Genomic DNA, 18,373 nt, shown 5'->3' on the forward strand with positions numbered 1-18,373 from the left:
ACACTGATGATAGATGTGGTGGTTTCTGTCATCACACATATTGAAAAATGGCCACATTCTCCTCTTATTGGTGAGGGAACAGAATGAAAGGATGAAATAATATGCTTTGTGGCACACAGGAAGTCATTTCATTTAGTTGCTTTGTTTTCAGGTCTTTTGTTCTTGAGAAAGAGTCTCATGTACCTACTCTGGTCCCAGACTCCTTATGTAGCTGAAGCTGGCACTGATGCTCTTGTACCTCCCAAGGGCTGAGATCACAGTCATGTGCCACCACACCCAGCTTGATCTCAGGTTTGACTGTAACTGCTCTTAGCAGTCTTTTTCTACACGACAGGTATCAAGACTTAATGTTAAGAAGAATCACATAGGTGACTTGAGACAAGTGTGGGGGGGATGTGTGTGGGTGGGTGTGTATGCGTGTGAGCATGTGTTATATGACAAACTATACTATCTTGAGAAATCAGGAATCTAGCTGTGCCTCTGAATCCTAGGATTCTCAAAACCAGGGCCTTGAGGCCAGGCAAAGGGCTTGCCGGTTAAACAGGCAAACTGGAGTTTGCATTCCAGTACCCACATAAAAAGCTGAGCTATCACTCACACCCCTGGAGGTAAAGACAGAAGAATTGTATTGAATAAGACAGACTTATTGAAAAGCATGAGCTCCGGGTTCAATGAGAAGCCCTGTCTCAGAGGAACATGGAAGAGACCAATAGAGGAGGATACTAAGTGCCCTCCCCTGACCTGCACATATGCATATGTAACTAGAGATTGGTTGCAGGGCCTTGCACATACCAGACAGACGCTGTACTACAGAATGGCATCTCCAGCTTTGCTTACTGTCCCTCAGCTCTGGTGCAGGATCAGTTTTAGGGAACACATAGTGTCAAAGCCACAGATGTAAAGAGACACTCCCCATGTTAGTCAGCTTCCTGCTGCTGACAAGACAGTTGAATGGTCAACTTAAAAAGAGGAAGGAATTACATTTGACTGATCATCGTATCCTAAGTTTTGGTCTATGATTGCTTGGCCAGCCTACATTTGAGCTTGCAGTGAGGCAGAATATCACAGCAGCAGTGAGTTACAGAGCATAGCTGTGTCTGCCAGGAAACAGGGACCCGAGGCAGTGTCCCAATAGTCTTTTCAATGTTATTCCCAATGACATACCTTCCTTCGACTAGGCCTGTCCTCCTAAAGATTCTATACCTTCTAGAAGTGCTACAGCCTGGAAACCAAACCTTTAGCGTTTGGACTTTGGGTTTGTTTAACTTCCTGGTGCTGTGTTTTAGAAGGGTCTGTGGAGATGCTGCAGAAGACATGGGCAACAATAGAGCTATGTGGAGCCCTGTGCACTGGCTCAACTCCATCCTTCTATCTCCACAAGAAAGACGTTAAGGGTTCTGGTCCACTATATTCTCAGAATATATCAATGCATATTTGTCCAATAAAGCCAGTCTCCTTATTACCAGAGGCTGAGAATCTTTTTTGCCACTTCAGTACTTTGTCAATGACCAGTGGACTTAGTCTGACTCCTACAGAAGTTAAAGCTCCCATTGTTTGGTAGATCCAGACCGGCATAGAGAAAAGGCTCATTAATAAGTGATCAGTCATAAATTTAGAAAATAAAAAGGTGACATATATCAACTTGGATTTGTACCTACATCTGAAATTTTACCATAAGGGATTAAAATGTCATGGAAGCCAAAAAAAAAAGGTATAAGGCCATGGTGGGTGAGCATTTACTGAACAAAGTCCAGAGAATAAAAATAAAGGAAGAGACATGTATGGTCTACAATCACCAGCTTCCTAGAAGAACATACACATTTGTCAAGTTCTCTGTTTTCCCAGTGTCGTTGGCCTTTGTTTTGCAGAGGAAGGTAACACAGGGACTGGGCTCATCTCTGAGCAGAGAGAGACAGAAGAATCACTTTCATTAACACATATCAACAGAGAACCTTTAAATACTCAGTGGCAGGGAGGGAAAGAGTGTTGGTCCCTGACTTCTCATTGTTTCGCCTTTCAATAACTGAGCAAGATAGGTCGTATGTCCCTAATTTATAAGCTTAAAACGTGAGGCTGGTGGAGTAGCATGCCCTTGGCCCATGTGACTGAGGGATTAGGCCCACATTTATAGGGGGAGAATGGGGTCGATACTCAGATCTGTCTACTCTAAAGCAAATCTGTTGCATTTTATGTTGAAAATAATGTTTAATATCCCTTGTGATGAATTAGCTCTTTGCACTCTCTGAAGTCTTACTGGGTTTGTATTTGCTTGTGATAGCTGGGAGAAGTGACCATTATACACAGCCAAGCCGATGTTCACGGGGTCAATGACATTGACATTTGTGGTTCTCATTTACAGACTGCATTGGGGGCCACGTAACACTGGGCTCTGCTCACATACTCGCCTTATTTCACGTCAGCTTATCTTCTATTCTCTGTTTATTCCTTTTAAAGACAATAAAACATGCAAGTGTGTATGTGTGTGTATGTGAGTATCTGTGTGCATGTGTGCCTGTGTGCCTGTGTGTGAATGTGTGTTTAATGTGTGCTTAATTCCTCTCTTTTCTTTTCAGACCCCCGTCAGAGGATGAAGGAATGGATATCCCCTTCGAGGAGGGAGTACTGAGTCCCAGTGCCGCAGACATGAGGCCCGGTGAGAGAAACATCTGCTCATTTTACTCATGGCCTTCTCTGTGCAGACATTATTGTTCAGTGAGAAGACCACTTCCCATGCATCTGCTTGTGATGTCAGTGACAAACGTAAAGAGAGGAAGAAAATGTGTGAGAGAAAGGTGTCAGGCCCGGGTTGGTTAATTTCAGAGTTGACTTAAATATCCATGCTTCCAGTTATGAACCACAGCAAGTGATCTCCTGGGGTTTTTTTTTTTTTTTTTTTTTTTTTTTCTAATCATCTGCTGGTGTTTTCAGTTCCCATAATTGGCTATTATATATTACAATACCAAATTACAGGCTATGTCTATGTTCAGTAACTGATACATAATTATATGGGTGCTCTTTTCAAATGTTTCAAGGGAAATACTTTTCAAGTGGTATGTTAAGACATTCCATGGTGCACAGTGTGAGAGATGATCTATGTGGAAACACAGCACTGAGATACTACAACAAAGGAACAGTAACATTGTTTAGGACAAGGACAGAATTTCAGGGCATACCAGATGCCTTCTAAATGCTTTGTGCCAGGGAAGCCCATTACTTTAGGTAAGGCTTGGGACACATTTCTCCTACCATACTGTCACACAGAACAAACACTCCTGTGAGCAAATATGTCAGAGTTTTCATACAGATGCAGCTGGATATCCTATGGTTTGTTTCAGGGCTGACACATCTGCCTAGACGGTCCCACTTCCCACAGGTTAAAGGCTCAGTCCCACAAGACAGTTCCCACTTAGCCACCAACTGCAGTCTCAGGCTAGACCTGTGTGCTCTGACCAACTGGCTACAAATTAGAGTGTCCACAGCTCCCTCCATCCTCAGGCTTGATAGATGGCTCACAGGACTCATGGAGACATGCCACTGTTTCCTACTGACTTAATACAGAGAGGGAATTAGGCCACAAATAACTGTGCAGATTGTAAGATGCACAGGACGGATGCTGATCAATTCAAACTTTGAAACTGGAAGTGTGGCCTTGAGAGTTGCAATTCTGGAGTTTCCCAAAGGTTCAACTGCCTCTGGGTGGGTACCCCAAATAAAGCAGAGAGCTTAAGGGGGAGGAGTTACCCTAATACTAGGATGCCCATCATTAAAGCACACACCATTTATCAACTTTATATTCATTTAGTTCCTTGTAGCTGCTAGTTCATTCCCTGGAAGTCATGTTCCACAGAGGAAAGGAAGTCTAACTGTAGATAGAGCGCAAGACCACACTAAGTAACAAGGCTGCAGTCAGGTACCAGGGCAGAGACAATAACTTGAAATTGTTCATCAGTATTTCTCAGTTAAGGATGTTATAGTCAACATGGCATTATTATCCTGAGAAAAGAAGTAACTATGCAATGAGTTATATATATAGTATTAACCTCTATTAAAAATACCAGTAATAATAGAACTAGATTTTAGCCAGTTGGAAGTAGAATCAAACATCCCTTTAACAGTTCTCCTGGGCTAGGTTCAGGGTCGCTTTAAGCGTCAATTTTGGATAGTTTCTTTTTCCCCATATAATTGACTTGGTATAAATCTTCATTAGAGCTTCTGTTTTTATGATAAAACTCCATGGCTATCTAGAAGTAGTGACACATGCCTTTAATTTCAGTGCTTGGGAGACAGAAGCAGCTAGATCTCTGTGAATTAAAAGCAGCCTGGTCTACATAGTGAGTTCCAGGTCCATATAGAGAGACCCTGTCTCTAATAAACTAAAACCAACCAAACAGAAAACAAAACAGCAATACCATGATCAAAACAACCTTGGGAGGGAAGGATTCATTCAGGCTTACAATTCTCAGTCACAATCCATCATCAACCAAAGTTTATACCAGAAACCCAAGGCAGGAACTGAAGCAGAAGCCATGGAGGAGTGCTGCTTACTGTCTTGTTTCCATAGTTTGCTCAGCTTGCTTTTATACATATCTAGTACCAGTTACCCAGAAGTGACATCACCCACAATGGGCTTTCCCACATCAACTACTAGTTAAGAAGATGTCCCATTGGTTTGCCTAAAAGCCAGTCTGGTGGAGATATTTTCTTGATGATTCTAGTCTGTGTCAGGATGACATCAAAACTAGGAGGAACAGTGGGCAAAATGATTTTCCAGGTGTATACAGATAGCAATCTGTTTTAATTACAGTCCCTCCTTGAGAAATAGACCTAACACTTAGTGCCAATTGTTTTTGTAAGTCTGCTTTCTTTATTAAAGACATTTTAGTATTTACCAATGTATTTACATTTTACTAGTGTCCACCATTTAAGGCTTGAATAAATGACGTTAGCTAATGTCTCTATATTGCAATTATACTTATAAGCTCTGGAACTGCCAAGTTACTATTTCCCATCAGTCTTAAGCTAACCGGGGCCTTAAAGGTTATTATAGAGAAACAGGACTTGGGTGAACACCATTCACAGTGATGAGTATTTTGTGGTTGACTTACGTAAGACACACATACCCATCTCATAACTGAAGAATGTTTTCTTTCCGAGGCAGGTAAAGTTCTTAGGTTGAGTGATTAATGATGACAATGGTGTCACATGCAAATGTAAAATGTGTTTGGGACAATGAAGAATTTGGTTTCAGGCTTACTGGGGAAGACCAGAGGAGTTTGGTTTAGGAGAAAATCCTTTCATCTGGGGCTTGCAAGCCAATCAGCTTGAATTTGAGAGGGCCATGACATCAGTAGCCTGTTCCTTGGATATGTAAGGCAGTTAATTTATGGGTACTTTTCTCAGTCTGGGAATGTTGTTTAACTAAAGTACTTAACTTTTTTCTGAAGACCCACTAAGAATGTAGAATTCAACCAACTGTTGGCTGTGTCTGTCAGAATTTTGGAAGAATGTTTGCTTAGAACTGCTCTGACAATCATCAATTGGCAAGTGAAGTCACTACGTGAGTTGTAAAATATGCACCAGTCAGGTACTGGGAGCAAACTTCAGGGCTAATGTTTGAGCATCTGTTTGGTCTTTAGCACTTAATCATGAGAAATCTCCACTAAAGTCATTCCAAGGTCCAAATGCAAAACATCCCTCAGCCATGTCTTTTTCAAGTAAGTAAACTAATTGATACAATTCCTCAAAGCTAAGCTGATGTATTTTCACTGAAAGTTCAGATTGTTGAGCAAATTTATTTGAGGAATATATAAAATGAACAATCCATATTTATATCCATCCATATTCCTCAACACTGGAAATTCTTCAGTAACAGGGCAGTTCAGCTTTTGTTTGATGCACACGTGTAAACATTTTAACGTCATAGTCTACATGGATTTTTTAAAATGTCATTGAATCAGATAGGGTGTGTAGTGGTTTGAATAGATTTGGTCCCCATAAACTTACATGTTCCAATTCACTTGACCCAGGGAGTGACACTATTAGGAGGTGTGGTCTTGTTGGAATAGGTGTGGCCTTGTTGTAGGAAGTATGTCACTGTGGAAGTGGGCTTTGATACCTTCCTCCTAACTGCCTGGAGGACAGCCTTTTGGTTGCCTTTGGAATAAAATGTAGAACTCTTAGCTCCTCCTGCCTCATGCCTACGTGGACACTGCCAGGTGAATCTGCCGTGTTCCCCACCTTGATAATGGTCTGAACCACTGAACCTGTAAGCAGCCCCAATTAAATGGTTTCCTTTATAAGATTTGCCTTGGTCATGTGTCTCTTCACAGCAATGGAAACTGTAGCTAAGACAGCAATTTCTTCTTTGGGGACAGAAAGAATTAGACTTGAACCTGGGGCCTCATGCATACTAGGCAAGTAACTATGCCACTGAGCTACATCCCTCAACCTCTGCAGTCAGGTTTTCAAGGATGCTTAAATTTCATATCCTAAAAAGGAAGCTCGGAGAAGAGTTGGCAGCAGGAAAAGAGCACATTCAAGCGAGTATGCTTCTTATTTCAGTTGCTTGGTTTTATAACTTTGTATGAATTGAATACACAGGAAACTCATTCTGAAACATCCAAAGAACTTCAAAGGGGTACAGGCTAGTTTCAAACCATCGTGGGGAATTTTAAGCTATCAAGTCAGGAATCTGCACGATGAGGACCCAAGGCTTAGCCATAAGAGACTAGGCATTTCCAGAATGCTGGTTGCTCTTAGGATAGCCGATCCCCATAGGGAGCCATCGTAGTTTGCTTTCTGTTGCTGTGATAAACATCGTGAGCAAAAACAACTGGAGGAGAAAAGGGTTGGTTTGGCTTACACTTTCAGGCCACATGCAACCCATCACTAAGGAAAGTCAGGGCAGAGGTTCAAGCCCAACTGAAGGAGACACCATGAGGAATGCTGCTTTACTTGCTTGCTGCCTAGGCCTCTGCTCAAGTAGCTTTTTTATATAGCTCAAGAATCCCTGCTTAGGAATGGTACATCTGACAGTGAGCTGAGTCCTCCATCAGTTAGCAGTGAAGAAAGCACTCCACAGGCACACCCACAAGTTTGATTCAGATAATCTCACAATTTAGACTCCCTCAGGTAACAGGCTGTGCCAAATTGAAATTCTATTCCTTGTTAACACGATGCTCAAACATACCACATTAAACCACACCCTCTCTTTTCTTGTTTATTCCAAGATCTCACATTAATACCTTAATATAAAATATAGGACAGCTTAAAAGTCCAGTCATTAACATATTCAACACTTTAAAAATCCAATGTCTTACTTACGTCTAAAGTTTTTTAACTGTGCCCCCCCTTTTTAAAAAAGTTATATTTATTCTAATTCTGAGAGAGAAGGACCAAGGTGTAATGACAATCAAATCAAAGTAAAACTGAAACCCAACAACTTGAAAAGGGTCAGTATTCAACATCTGGAACTCACTTGTTCATGATCTTCTGGGCTCCAAAGGGCTTGGGAAGTCTCACGTCTCAGGCTTTGCCATCTGTCAGTCACATAGCTTGTCTTGTAGCTCCTGCTCCACTCCACACCAGCCGCTGTCCTTAGCGGACATCCCACAGTCCAGGCAACCGTAATATTCTGTGTCCTTACTGCAACTGAGGCTTCACCTTCACCAATGGCTTTCCCTGTTCTCTCTTAGGGACTCTGACCCTGCCACAGAGTCAGTCCTCAGCCACTCTCCAGGAACCTCTTTCTGCCTTCAAAACCAATACCATGTAGGAGACTCTCATTTATTTCCAGGTCCCCTATGGGCCACAGACTCTGAGTGCTGATTACTTTCTAATTACTACTGGTGGTAGTCTCCTTGGTGCCAGGTTCTGGAAGACTTTAGAAGTTGGAAAAAGCCATTGGTTGCTGTAAGCAGAGCTTAAGTGGAAGATTCTACTAGGAGCCTGAAGACAGTAGTGCTGAGATTAATGGGGAGGGCTGGGAGCCTCCCAGCCCTGAGAGGGTAGTGGCAGGGGCACAGAGTAGGACTCTGGTGATGGCTTTAAAGTCTGAGGGTCTCAGGGCTTTCTGGCTCTCTGACCTGTACTGAAATTCTGATGATAACTTTAAAAAAGTCCTAAAAACTTCTGAGGGTAAAAGACTGCAAGCTTAAGTGATTAACACCTGTAGCCTAACAGCAGAGGATTAGGCAATGTGGCCTTTGTTCTATCTCAGCAGAAACTTATGCCTGCTAAAATAGAGGTCACAGGAAGAAAAAGACACTTAGAGAAGTTATTATAGGGTTTATTACTAAGTGTAAAAAGGTTCCTATGAAAGCTATCTAAGGGGAAAAGTGAAAAGGTCCTAAGTGGGGAAAAGGAAAAAAAATCTAATAAGGGAAAATTTCTAAGGGAAAAAAAATTCTAGGCAGGGGAAAAAGAAGGGAAGGGATGAACGACTCTCTCTTTGTCTTCAGTACTTATACATTCTTCAGAGTACATGGTCACATGTTACAAAGCTCATCACAAATTCACACCAAAAAATCAAGTCATAAATTGAAATAGAAGTTTACAGCAGAGAATTTTACATGCATATCCATTAGGAGTAATTATCTGGCTAAACATCCATCACCTGTCTAACTCCACAGGTTCACTGAAAGTTTAAAACAATAACTAAAAAAATTAGTGAAGTTTTATATAGATAAACCCAGGCAATATTTTATCTTCTGTCCCAGCACCTATAATAAATTCTTAGTTCCCTATTAGTGACCTTTGGTTAATTGTTTCACAATCTCTTGGAATGTGCTCTGAGTAGGAGAAAGTCTGGTTACTATCTAAGAGCAATTAACTGATGACACTTGGAAGACTGGCAGAGTTCTCATTGCAGTTTAGACTATCAGAAAGGGACCTAATAGCAGTCCCACTATAAAAGAGCTTAATAATCATTGATATAATTTTAGAAATTCTTATAGGCTCATTATTAAGACTTAAGAAGTCATCTATTTGTCTATATAGCATCACCAGAAGACAGTACATCTTCATGGATCTGCAGAGATCTGCTTCAAAGGGGTGTGCTATTGTTTAGTGATTGTTATATATGTTTTTTTAATAATAACAATAACAATAATAATAATAATAGGAAAATCATATTAATAGCAGGAATCTTTTCTAAAATAAGTTCCTTACAGCCTTGCTGAACAAGGGCTCACTTGTCACAGATTATATAATAATCCAAGGTAAGCCATTTCAGGATGATCACCTGCTAATTATTAGCTTGTCCTATTATGACTCCTGACAGGGAAGAGTGGAGGCTTGACTCAGGAGGGTTCAAAGGGGAAAAAGAAGACCTTATTAGCAACTGGGCTAGAGGCCACTTGTGCACTGTTTTGGAGAACAATCCAGCTGACTTCTGCCCATGTTCTAACAATTTTCATGAGGATAAATTAAGAAGTAATACACTAATTTATTTGATTGAAGAAATTTTTAAAAAACACAACATTGAGTCTGTGATATTGTTACTTACTGATTATTCTTGTGCAGATCCACAGTGAATAAAAGCAAGTCAGAAAGAAAAAAGGAACAATATTTCTTTCAAGATTATGTGTGGAAGAGTCTATATTTACTGAAGAGATTAGAGCTATTAAGGAGAGGCTTCCTGCCTCGAACAATAGAAAGGCTACCCTTAGGGCAAGACCTCACTCCTGGTGCCAACTTCTGGATTGGCTTTTGTTGTTGTTGTTGTTCCTGCTGTGATAAAATAGTATGACCAAACTCAAGAAAGAGTTTCTTTTGGCTTACAGTTCCAGGACCTCCATGTTCACAGTGGTGGGGAAGGCATGGCAGTAGGAACAGGAAGCTGAACAATCACATCTCAGCTGCACATAGGAAGAAGAGGCTTCTAGCCTCCAAGTCTCACCTCCAGTGATGTACTTCTTCCAGCAAGGCTGCACTTTCTAAAGATTTCCTAATCTCCTGCAAACAGAACCAATCCAAGTGCTCAAATGCATGAGCCAGTTGGTGGGTACTTCTTATTCAAACCACAACAGTAACTGAACATGAAAGTTACCTTCCTGGAGCTGGGGAGATGGCTCAGCAGTTATGAGGACTGGGTACTCTTCCAGAGGACCTGGGTTCAATTGCCAGCACCCACATAGCAACCCACAACCACCTGTAACTCCTGTTCCAAGTGATCCAAGGTCCTCTTCAGGCCTTCAAGAATATTGCACAAACCTGATGCACATAAATATGGGCAAAACATACACATAGTATAAAATAAATACATATTAAAGAGAGAAAGACAGAGAGAAACGGAAGGAAGAATAAGAAGGAAAAAAGAGAAAGAAAGGAAGAGAGGAAGGAAGGAAAGAAGGAAGGAAGGGAGGAAGAAAGAAAGAAAGAAAGAAAGAAAGAAAGAAAGAAAGAGTTAGTTTCCTTTTGCAGAATCCAAATTTCTACCACATGAGTTGTCTGTCCTAGACTCCTAGTCAAGAGATTTTCTTCCTAAGTAGCAAGCAATAAGGGACAAATAAACGTTTGTAACCTTAACCAAAGATATAGGTGGTTTGAACACTGAAGAAATTCACACGATCTAAAGTTACTGGGAGTTGAGAAAAAACAAAATCAAATAAACAAAAACCTAAACAACAACAACAAAACCAAAGACACTTATAAGCATGTTATGTCCCTTGCGGCAGCATTGAAGGTACATCCCATCTCTGACAACATTGTAACACCAATCAACCCAAAATCAGAAACTGTAAAAGCAAAGTAGCTTTCTTTGAGACTTTGGAAATGACATGTTTGGAAAACAAGAATTCAGAGTGCTCCAGAAAAGCTCAGATGGTGAAGGGGGATTTGAAGGAGGAAGCTGCAGACAACGGACACTCTGAACACTACATGAAAAATAAGAGGGCTGGCATAAGAAAGTTGCCATCACACTAGTGTGCCTACCAGTAGACCATACATGACAGATGGCTAGATCTAAGTCCAACAGGAACACTCCTCTGCCATTTTACAACAGTTGAGGCTACATTCACTCAAGGATGTTAGGGGCATTTTCAGACGTGGCTCAACGTAAAAGTTCATGTTCCTGTACCCAGTTCATTTTCTTGAACAGTGTGATAACGGGTGAACACCATACAATGCCATTGATTCCATCTTGATATGATCTTTGAATGTTGCTGTTTTCATGATTTTTTTCCTGAGGACATAAAAGAAAGACCAACCCCTTTCTAGAAACCTAATGTACCCACTAAAGTGTAATACCAGCACATGTTGCTCAAGAGTTTTCGGATTGTTTTGCTGCATTTTGTGTGGTGGTGAGGATGGAACAGAGGGCCCCACTCACACTAGGCAATCTGTCTACGGCTGATCCCAGTGCAAAAGAGCCCAACAGAGATACTGTAAATTCAGGCTGTAAAATCAGTATAATCCAAATAGGGCTTGCAAATAAAAAGAGATGCTAGGGAAATGTCAAAGAACTTGGGAGCCAGAATGGTTGGAACCAGAGATAAAGAGCAAATATTTCTTCTTAGCTCATAATGGATGTTTCTTCGTTTAGTTTGGATAAACTTGTACAGAAAGGACTTGCCCAATTCTGTTTCCATCCATTAAAAGTCTCATAGGCAGAGACACACATAAAGAGAGGATGTGAGCTGCTTCTGTCAGCCTTAGCATGGGTCATCTTGACTGTTGTAAACAGTAGTGCTGGGTGATACTGTCTTACGTAGTGATTTCCTTGGTAAATTCAAATAATCTAACCGATGTACTTAAGGTTTTATTTAAAAAATGAAAAACAGGAAAGGCCAGTGAATAATTATGTAAAGAGTTGTCAGAACCTAAGGTATTTTTTCTATGAATTTAATAGATAAGTTTTTTAATTGGATATTTTATTTATTTACATTTCATATGCCATCCCCTTTCCCCATTTCCCCTCTCTAGAACCCCCTATCCCATCCTCCCTCCTCCTTTTTGCTTTTATACCATTTTGATTACATGCATGTATTAAGGTCAGTTCTAGGTTGAGGAACTAGCAATACAATAGATGCAAATAGTCAAAGAACAAGCAATACAATAAACACAAATAGTCAAAGAGCAAGCAAGACAATAAGGTTCTTAACCTCCATTCTTAGAAATAATGTGTACCAGAACCATATGTGCTTAACTGTTTTTTCTTATTCAGTATACTCCATAAAATTCAGCATAATAGATAGTTCCGTGGCTTCTGAAACCTGAACAGTGAAATAAAACAAACAAACAAAGGTTTCTATTCATATAGCAGTATCTCCCAGGTTCTGATTTTTATGGCCAGGGACAATGTGCTGAACAGAAGCCAATACTGAGGGATTTTTTTCCCAGAAAAGGGTCCAGGAGTGGGGGGCTCAGCAGTTAAAATGCCTGCTGCTTTCCAGAGAACTGGAGTACAAGTCCCAGCACCTGTGTTGGGTGACTGATAACTCCCTGTAACTCCAGCTGCAAGGAGGTCTGATGTCCTGTTCTGGCACCTCCATATGTGTGGCATACACACACATGCACATAAATTTAAGAAAATCTTTAGAAAGAAAAAAAATGCATCCAAATGGCTCACACCCATATCCTAACACTGTAGGTTGAGGTTGCATGTGAAAGGCCAGCCTGGACTATATAGCAAGTACCTGTCTTATAAAACAAAACAAGGAGGAAAGGATATAGGGATAAATTGGGAGCAGCATCCAAATCCCTTATTAAAGTTTTTCCCCTTGGGTTCCTGGTCCATTCCTGTGTATAAACTAATATTGCTATGGTTTTCTTCTTTAGAACCTCCCAATTCTCTGGATCTCAATGGCAGTCACCCTAGAAGAATCAAACTCACTGCCCCAAATATCAACCTCTCTCTGGACCAAAGTGAAGGATCTATTCTCTCTGATGATAACCTAGACAGTCCAGATGAGATTGATATCAATGTGGATGAACTCGATACCCCTGATGAAGCAGATTCTTTTGAATACACTGGCCATGGTAAGTTTCCTAGATAATGAGACCTATGTTATGTAAATAAATGCTTGTCTAGATAACATGGCAACAACTCGTTAATTGTTGTCCCGGTGGCTATTCTCTGTGATTCTAGAAGCTTCTGTTGGAATCTCGTTCCAGGGTGTCCATGATTGGCAGTTTAGAGTGTGATACAGTAGGTATAGTTCTCAGAGGTTACTCATTGGCATCTGTTACCCTTTGGTGAAATTTCTACCCAATGCTATGTGTGGAAAAACTGAAGTTGTCTGTTCAAAGAAAGAGACTTGAATCTGGGATGCAAAATTTGAAGAGGAGAAATCAGAATTTACCAATTCCCATATACAAACTCTTGCTGTCTAGAATGTTCACTCTCCTCAGACCCCCCAAACCCTGACTAGACATGTCTAATTCCATCTCTTTATAGATGCCACCACTTCAATTAGCCTTCTGTGATTTGTACTGTCCCCAGTGTTCCCCACCTATGTGTTCCCAGCCCTTCATACCAATGCCAGGGTTCTTTTATTTTCTACAATTCCTTTGTTAAAACTGTGTTTAATGATTTGCTTGCTTGTCTGATTGAGATGTTTACTGGATTCTCACCCCCCTCACACACACACACACACACACATCCCCCACTCCGCTAGAATGCATGCTTGCTCAGGGCAGAGACTTCTGCTGTCTTTTCAGTACAGAAGGAAGAAAGGATGGATAAAGACAAGGAAGGCAAAGAGAAGTTGCCACACTTAGGACTGACAGTCGTGGTGGGAGTGCTAGTCTCCTGTAATCGTTTCTCTTGCTTGGAGACATTTGGCTTGTTCAGAAGTACAGTTGAAGACAAAGCATTTGCACCATAAGGCAGCATTGCCATCCCGGTTCCACTTAAAGCTAGGTGGTTTCTCTGAAAATTGAACTGAAAACCAAAGTGAAAGACTTTCAGCCACAATGCCACCCGGTGCTGGAAAAAAAAAATACTTCCGGTCTTAAAAAGAAGCACTTTTTTTTTTTTTTTTAATTAAAGGACACCCAGGCTTTTTGTAGATAGGAAATCCCATTCATAGGAAAATATAATTGAGAAATTCATCAAATTAAATGATTAATTCAGCCCAATGTCATTGAGCCACCGGGACAGCATCCACAACCAGTGTGGATTTACAGAGTTTAAGTAGGTACAGGACTACTCCACGGATTACTATTTGTGCTGAGTTTTTGTCCTAGTCATGGTTTTCTGTAGGTTTCCGCATACATGTGGTCTGTAGTGGATACAGACACCAGTATCTAAGGATGTTCACATCCTTTATGTGTACCATGCATTTGTATAGAATCCACATACATCCTCCATTCACTTTAAACCGTCTCTAGATTAATCATAGAATATAATAAGATATAAATGCACATTTGAGGAAATAACGAGAACAAAAAGTTTCTGTGCACATTCAGTACACATGTAATTCTTTTCCCCAAATAGTTTTCTTTCTGAAGTTGGTTGAATCTACTGATGTTGGTAAATGAGTGTAATCATCTGGATATTTGATCTGATAGTTAAAAATATACAAATATAAAGTAAAACGATACCTTGAATTCATTTTTTCTCTGCCACCTCAGTCTTCCCAAGATACTCCACCCACTCCATCTGCTCTCACACCCTCCTTCTATTCCAGCTGTCCCCTGCTGTTCCAGCTCTTCTTGCTAATCTACTGACTTGAAACCACACTGAAGACAGCTAGAGCTGGTCCCTCCCTCCCCTTGCCTTTTGCTCCACTGTTTCTGTGGAGAGCTTTGTCACACCACATCTGAGTGTTTTATTTATAAATAGTAAATCTGTCAAGCAAAGTGGTGGTGCCTGAGCTAGCTGGTAATTAAAGCTGCCACTTGCTGACAGGGCTCTTTTATTTACTTGATATCATCACATTGAAAGAGGCAATTTAATGACCTCAGTTATTCTAGGTCTTAAAGTCACAGAGTCGGATTTTAGTACATGCTGAACTCTAAAATTCACATTGATTTCAAACAAAAGGTGCATAGCCAAACGTGATTACAAACGAATAAATAAGCAAGACCAAACATTAACTACCAAAACCACAGAGTTTGTGTGAATAGCTATATTCTGTAGAGCAGACATGGATAACTACTGCATAGGAAGATTGGAATATAAGTACATTTAAGACCTAGTATATGGAATAAGTGCTTAAAAGCTTCCTGTCTTGGGGATTTGCAGGTAAGCTTGTTGAATCTGGCATATACATTCTAAAGGAAAATGTTTATTATTCATTCATTGTGGTTAGGGATTTGCTTTTCTTTTCTTTCTTTTTTTTTTTAAAGACAAGGTTAAGTGCTAAGATTCCAGGTGAGTTCCCAACCTGACTATGAAATACTTTCAAGTATAGTTTTTCAAAAGTGGCCATAATTTGTTTTTCCAAATGGACAGTTTTGTGATGTTTTACTGTATTTTATAGGATATATTCCAAGTATTTTTTTGAGATAATTCCTATAAGCCTCATGTTTTCTCTGTAAAACAGACTGTTTTCTCTCACAGTAGATGAAAACACAGAGACATGTGGAGGTTACAAGATCTGCCTAAAGTTATACAGCTGTAAGTGGCCGAAGTAGTAGTGCCATAAAAATGTCACTCAGAGGCTCGTAGGGAGTGGCTCTATTAGAAGGTGTGGCCTTGTTTATGGAAGTGTGTCCCTGTAGGGATGGGCTTTGGAATCTCAGAAACTCAGGCCAGACCCAGTGGTTCACTTGCTCTTCCTGCTTCCTGCTGATCCGAATGTAGAATTCCCAGATACCCACCAGCACCATGTCTACCTGCGTGCTGCCATGCTTCCCACCATAATGATAGTGGACTGAACCTCTGAATGTGTAAGCCAGCCCCAGTTAAATGTTGTTCTTCGTGGTGTCTCTTCACAGCAATAGAAACCATAACTGAGACAGCATTCAAAACAAGCGTTGTTGTGTTGGCTTCTTGCTCATTCTGCTTTCCCATCTCAGTATGATGAGTAAGGGATGGGGTGGGGTGGGATCTTTTACTAAATTGAGCCTGCATACAGAAAACAAGATGTGAAAGTTCATGTTTGTACATTTGCTTCTGTAGGCCACATTTTTGTTTTGAAAATCTGTCCTTTATAGCCTCCAGGAGTTTTCCCACAAGTCCTTCTTTTATTTAGTAGCTAATGACCAAATGCTTTTTCAGGGTATTTGCCTAACACTGCCAATTTTCTTATGGAAAAACAATTTAATCTCTCCATTGAAAGACCCCAGTTTGTTCCCTTCCAATCAGTTTTCCTTTATAGCAGTGTCCAAACAGAAATATAATTACGGTTTGATTTTTGTGCCAACGAAATCAGAACTACAGAGATAGTGAGGGGCTTGGAGGTTTGTCATTCACATGAAGATTAATTCTGAATTTGCTTTCAGTGCGTCATGATACTAACCCTAGAAACAAAATACTCCAAGGTCAAGGGGGGAAATGATGACCTCATTCTATTTCCCAAACCAACCACGACATAATTTTTCTCACAATTCAGAGCTCAGGTTCGGCTGTGGGAAGGATGTGGGAAGATGGCAAAGAATTTGACCTGTGTGTTTCTGATAAGAACATCAGAGGCGACGTGGCTGTGTTCTTAGACCGGCAGGGCTCCCAAGTGATGTTTGGTGACCCTGTGCAAGCAGCTTTTCCAACACTGACCCCTGAGGACAGCATTCCGGCATGCCAGTATTATCTCAGTCAGAGCCACACCTTTACATTCCTATTGCCGTTCTTCCTTATTTCCAGCATCAACAGGCAGTCAGCTTTACAAAAGCAAGTCCTGTTTCCACATTTGTCATTCAAGTGATGACGTTAGGCTCCTGTGTCTGAAGAGATTTTTTTTTTTTTTTAATTTTTGTACAAAGAGGGTTTTTTTTTTTTTGGAAGATTTATTCTTATCATAATTTTAAATCATCCGTCTCTCTGTGTGTGTATATGTGAATATGTGTGCAAAGGTGCCAATGACATCCATAAAAAGGTCGACAGATCCCCTGGAGCCCTAACACTGAGAGTCCTGAACACTGAGCTTGGGTCTTCTCCGTAAGATCAGTATGTACTCTTAACTGGCCAATCATCTCTCTAGCCCCTGCAATGAACTTTTATACCCAAATTGACTACCAGTCTGTTATTTATCACCAAGGGAATTTTAACCATTTAAGCTGTGTACTGGATGTCTTTGCTAAAACCAGAAAACATCAGGCACCATGCCTTCTGAGAGCTTTCCTGACATCCATGCAATGTCCAGATGTAGAAGGCTGGCCAGCGTTCACAGATGTGTGCCCCTATAGGAAGACGCTTGACTCGGTTGTGGTCAGTGTAGCACAGAACATTCAAGAGCATATGTTACATCATCTCAGAAAACCAGGAGGAAACATTCGGGTTGGCTTCTTCCTTATCTGTGGTGGCCTACTTGTCTCCAACCCCTTCAAGGGGAAGGATTATCAGTGAGGGGAAAAAAAAATAAACTTAGTGACTAGGAGAGGACCATAGTGAGGACTGATTTGGGGGACCTGGGGACAGTTAGTGAGTACAAAACATATCTATGATAGCTGGGAAATAAAGGCAGAGGGTTTAAAGATGTAACAGAATTATTAAACTCAGGAAGGTGTGGCTAACTGGGCGAACTTAGTAGAGCAGCCTTACTGCCCACTAGCTTGTGTTGATCATGGGCATGAACACTTGACGAGTCCTTAAAGTGCTCTGAAGATTTTTCTTCTTCCTTTCCTTTTTCCCTCCCTTCTCCTTTCTTCCTCCCTCCCTCTTTTTTTCTCGCCCTATCCCATTCTCCATCTATGTCCTTTTCTTTTGCTTCCGCTTTCCTCTCCCTTCTTCCTACCCCGTTCTTCCCCTGTCATCCCCATGCTTAGCAATCATTCCGCTGCTGAACCACATCCCCAACCCCTCCCCCGTTCTCCCAATTTATGCCCATAAGAAGGGAAGTAGATGGAACCACCACAATGTAATAGTTCCCAAATTCTGAAGCATTAGGACTAATGCCTCAAAAACAATCACATGAAAATGTGCATGTGGTGTGTGTGTGTGTATGTGTGTGTGTGTTTATGTATGTGCCTATATGTGTGTCTCTATATGTTTTTGTTTGTGCTGTGTGTGCCTGTACAGGTGTGCATATGTATGTTTGTGTGTGTGTGTGTGTGCCTGTGCATTTGTGCGTGTGTTTATGTTTGCATGTACATGCTTTTAAGATAGAAGGGTCCTTTCTTACTGTCCTCATTTGCTTTCTATAGCTGTGATAAGACCATGACGTTGGTAAAGACCAAGACCGTGGGGAGGAAAAGGTTTACTTGATCTTGCAGCTCACAGTCCTTCACTGTAGAAAGTCAAGGCAGGAGCTCAAGGAAGAAACCCAAAGGT

General features: G+C 40.9%; 1 protein-coding gene across 8 annotated transcripts in view; it reads left to right on the plus strand.

Moving 5' to 3' along the window:
• Positions 1-18,373, plus strand: part of Prune2 (prune homolog 2 with BCH domain) — a 276,004-nt gene that overhangs the window by 219,768 nt on the left and 37,863 nt on the right. For all 8 annotated transcript variants that reach the window (XM_076918245.1, XM_076918227.1, XM_076918232.1 and 5 more), the window contains exons 10-11: positions 2,574-2,653; positions 12,778-12,978. In XM_076918245.1, the coding sequence (XP_076774360.1) occupies positions 2,574-2,653; positions 12,778-12,978 (281 nt within the window). The remainder of the gene's footprint in view (positions 1-2,573; positions 2,654-12,777; positions 12,979-18,373) is intronic.

This window comes from Arvicanthis niloticus, chromosome 1 (genome assembly GCF_011762505.2).
Source record: "Arvicanthis niloticus isolate mArvNil1 chromosome 1, mArvNil1.pat.X, whole genome shotgun sequence".
Lineage (NCBI taxonomy): Eukaryota > Metazoa > Chordata > Mammalia > Rodentia > Muridae > Arvicanthis > Arvicanthis niloticus.